This window comes from Crocuta crocuta, unplaced genomic scaffold (genome assembly GCF_008692635.1).
Source record: "Crocuta crocuta isolate KB4526 unplaced genomic scaffold, BGI_CrCroc_1.0 scaffold13, whole genome shotgun sequence".
In the NCBI taxonomy this organism is placed as follows: domain Eukaryota; kingdom Metazoa; phylum Chordata; class Mammalia; order Carnivora; family Hyaenidae; genus Crocuta; species Crocuta crocuta.
Genome location: NW_027530007.1, coordinates 8,829,846 through 8,833,694, shown reverse-complemented (window position 1 = coordinate 8,833,694; position 3,849 = coordinate 8,829,846). Strand labels below are relative to the sequence as shown.

General features: G+C 67.4%; 1 protein-coding gene across 1 annotated transcript; it reads right to left on the bottom strand.

Moving 5' to 3' along the window:
• Positions 1–793: 793 nt before the first annotated feature.
• On the bottom strand, positions 794–2,675 carry TNFRSF18 (TNF receptor superfamily member 18). The gene is made up of 5 exons (XM_077763773.1): positions 2,561–2,675; positions 1,615–1,643; positions 1,445–1,532; positions 1,081–1,283; positions 794–1,009 (listed from the first exon to the last, which is right to left on the bottom strand). The coding sequence occupies exons 1-5, from the start codon at positions 2,650–2,652 to the stop codon at positions 885–887; spliced, it is 537 nt and encodes a 178-aa protein (XP_077619899.1). The 5' UTR covers positions 2,653–2,675; the 3' UTR covers positions 794–884.
• Positions 2,676–3,849: the final 1,174 nt, after the last annotated feature.

The window sequence follows — 3,849 nt, the reverse complement described above, 5'->3', positions numbered from 1 at the left end:
CTTTTTTTTTTTTTTTTTTTTTTTTTTTTAAGGAATCCTTATCAAACTTGCCAGGTGGCCGCCCTGCCGGGAGGCTGGGAGAAGGGTGCTCACCTCCACTGGTTGGGAGCCGGGAACCAGGCCCGAGGGAGCAGGATCTTGGGAGGTGGTGAAGGCAGGCCGCAGGGCTTGGAGCTGACCTCGCCCTGGACTCGGGGCCGGAACGACACAAATACAAGCCCCCCACGGGAGCCAGCAGGCTGTGTGACCTGCCCAGAGTCCGGAGCAGCAGTGACCCAGAGACTGGACACAGAGCCCAGCTGTCCCAGCGTGCCAGGGGCGCTGACCACCAGGGGAGGGGCTGTGGACGGGGCAGCAAAGAGGCACAGAGGGCAAGTGTCCCTCATGGTGCCCCTCCTCCAGGAAGCCTTCCAAGTCCCTTAGCAGGCTAAGTGCTTGTGCCGGAACGACACGCCGGAATGGCCCCACCCCCAGCCTCGTCTCCCTGTCCCCCCCATCCCAGAACAAGTCCGCTCGGGTCACTGGACAAGTGTTTATTGAGCACGGCCTGCAGCTGGGTCCTGCACTGGGCATGGCTTCCTGTCCTGGGAGCCGGGGGCCCACAGACCCACCCCAACAGGGCCAGGGAGGGAGGGAGGGAGGCAGATGTGGCCGTGTCTGTATCTCCCGCGGAGTCTGGCCACAGCTGCTGCCTCTTCTGCATGTTCTGGAGGACCGGTCACTGTCACCACCCACACCCACTTCCGCCATCGAGGGGAGCGGGGCCGGGCCCTGGGCTGGGGGCCCACAGCAGGGTGCAGTGCCCTAGCTCCCGAGGGTCAGCCTGGGCCGCTTCCCCGGGAGGGTCCAGCTCTGGGTCCACTGTGGCAGAGGACAGCCAGGGCTCACACCCACAGATCCCTCGGCTGGCCCTTGTCCTCGGGGAGCTGCTCCCCGCGCTCCTCCTCAGGGAACTGGCAGCTGCGGGCGTCCTCGGCGGGCGGGCCTGCCTCCAGCAGCGGCTGGGTCTCTGCGGAGGGGCTTCGGTCACCGGGCAAGCCCCGGGCCTACCTCCCCCACCCGAGGGAGGGCACAACTGACCTGGGGGCCACACGCGCTGCCTCCTCAGCTGCCAGATGTGCAGGCCGAGCTGGGCGGCGGTCAGGACTAGGACGCAGGCGGCCATGGTAAGGAGGGCGGCGGTCAGCGGGTCCTGTGGCTCAGCGGGCAGCAGCCCCAGGCTGCACACGGCATTGTGTGTCTTGTTCCCAGGGAACGCGGTGGGAAGCCCAAACTGGGAGCAGCTGGGACACATGGACACGGAGCCCTCAGTCAGCCCCCCGCCACCGGGGCAGCCCCTCCGCGTGGCTGCTGTCCTGAGTGTGTGGGCCACCGCACCAAGAAGGACAGGAGAGCCCCCTCCCTCGGGGACCTCCCGCCACCCGCAGGTCCCACCAGGACTCACTCTGCCCAGGGCTTGCAGCGACCCTCGTGGCCCCCAGAGAAGGTCCCTGCGACACAGTCGACACACTCAAAGCCGAAATTGAAATTCCCTGGAGACAGACAGACAGCCGGTTGGCTGGGGTAGATGGGATGGGATCCAGCTGGGGCCACGGCAGCGTGACCCACACACACCTTCTCCATTGGACAGAGGTCTCTGACGCCTACAAGACCAGGACCCGGCATAAATCACTGCCCACGTGTGCCCCATTCCAGGGCAGGCATCTGCGGGGGACGCAGACTTGGGGGGCCCTCAAGGCTGTGACCCTAAGCTGAATGGCGGGATCTGGGAGAGGAGAGCTGTGGGGTGCACGGCCAGAGGGGGGCCAGAGGGGAGGGCACGGGCCGCCCCCTGGAGGCTGCAGGGGGAGGGGCCCGGTGGGGGAGGCGGGGAGGGGGGTGGAGGGGACTGGAAGCAGACACCAAGCAAAAACCAGGACGGACCTTGTGCCTGGTCCAGTAGCCTCGAGGGCAAAGAGGCCAGTGTGGGTCCCAGAGAAAGGACGCGAGGCTCGTGGCCCAGCTGGCCCTGGACCCTGCCCTATCCACCTCACAACACCCCAGTCCACACTACGGTAAACAGGCCCCAGGAGGATCTGAGCTGCTCCCTCCAGGCAAGGGGTTGACCCCCAGACAGGGCAACAGGGGCAGGCCTCGCTCAGTCAGGACTGTCCCCACACGGACGCTCAGGGGAGGTGCGGGACTGGGCATAGTCAGAGCCAGGGCCCAAGGGCCGGGCAGACCCTGGACACCTGTACCGCTCCCCACATCCTGTCTGCGGAGGACCCTCTCTGGATGGAGAAACCCAGGCTGTGACAGGGAAGGATCCCCGGAGCCCCATGCATGCTGGGGCTCATATCTGGGCTGCGGCTGCAGCAGCGATCGGGGAGCGGCCCCACCCACCTGGGTTTGCAGGACGGGAGACTAGTGCTTGCCTGCCCAGAGGACACGTCTGTACCCTCCACACACGCATGTTCCTTCCACACCCACACACCACTTGTGCACAGCTGCTCCCATGAGCCCTGGCTCGGCCCTGCTCAAACCCCCTGACCTGCTCTGGCCACAGCTGCCAGCGACTTACCGGTCGGCCGAGCCTCCTGGCCGGGCGGGCAGGGGTGGTGCTTGCAGGTGCTGCACTGGGGGTCTCCACAGTGGAACTCGGGCTGGACGCATGTGCAGTCCCCCTCAGGACACACCTCAGCTGAACGAGAGGAAGGCCAGCCCTGTTAGCGGCTGGGCCAAGCGCCTCCCTCCCCAGGACTCCCCCAGGCCCTGCGGGGGGAAGGGGGAGAGACAGGGAACCCTCAGGCAGCTCCAGGGGGCAGAGGGCAACTGTCTGGGAGCCAGGACCCCAGTTTGGTCCGACCGTCTCCCTCCTCCCTAGACACCCAGCTCCTCCACCCGTGTGACTTGGCGGAGTCCTCTGCTGCCCCGAGGCTGCTCTCACCCAGGGTGCCTGTGACTTGGCAGGTGAGCAGAACGTGTCCCTGCAGCACAAGGCAATCACCCGGGGGCCTACTCCCCCTCCTCTTTCCACCCTGCACTGCCCTCCGCGGCCACCGCCCCTGCGGCAGGCTGCCCGTCCCCTGCCTGCCACACTGAGACCCCCCTTCTCAAGCCCCAAGCTCCGCAGGGTGACACTCTGGGGGTGTTTTCCCTGCAGTATTCGTTCCCAGACTGGCGCGTTCCACCTGCCCCTCACCCACACAGGTAGGTCTGAGGCAGGGGGTGGGGCAGAAGGCGGCCAAGAGCTCACTATCCACTCGGGAGGAGCTGGGGCAGCCTTCCTCCACCTTGGGACCTAGGGCTCCCCTTAAGGAAGGCTCTCGCGCCAGCCCCTGACTCCCCCTTTGGGCCACACGCCCCTCTCCCGTTCCCCCGGAACGAGGGCTCCGGACCCTGAAGGCTGCCCGCCGCCCCGCCCAGGCCGAGTCTGAGCGCAGGGAGCGGCCCGCGCTCGCCTTACCCGGGGAGCACAGNGGGGCCGCGCGCGCGCCCCTCGCCCCCATGGCACCCGCGGCCCGCGGAGCTAGGAGACTTTAGGGGACGCGCGCCGCCACGCCCCATCCGGACACACCCTGACCCCGCCCCCGGCCCCGGGGCAGCGGCCGAGGGGCAGGGAGGAGAGAACCTGTTCCCACCAGGACGCCCCGGGACCCCTGGCCACTCAACTGCTGGGGCGAGCAGAGCACAACGGATCTGGGGGGCCGGTCAAGCTACTCCGTGTGACCCCCGTGGTGGCCGCACGTCATTACAGCTTCGTCCAAACCAGAGGGCACAGCAGCGAGTCACCCTCTGTAGACCAGGCACCCTGGGAGGCGATGCCACGTCCATGTCCTTTGTCCGCGGCCACAGACGGCCCCTCTGAGG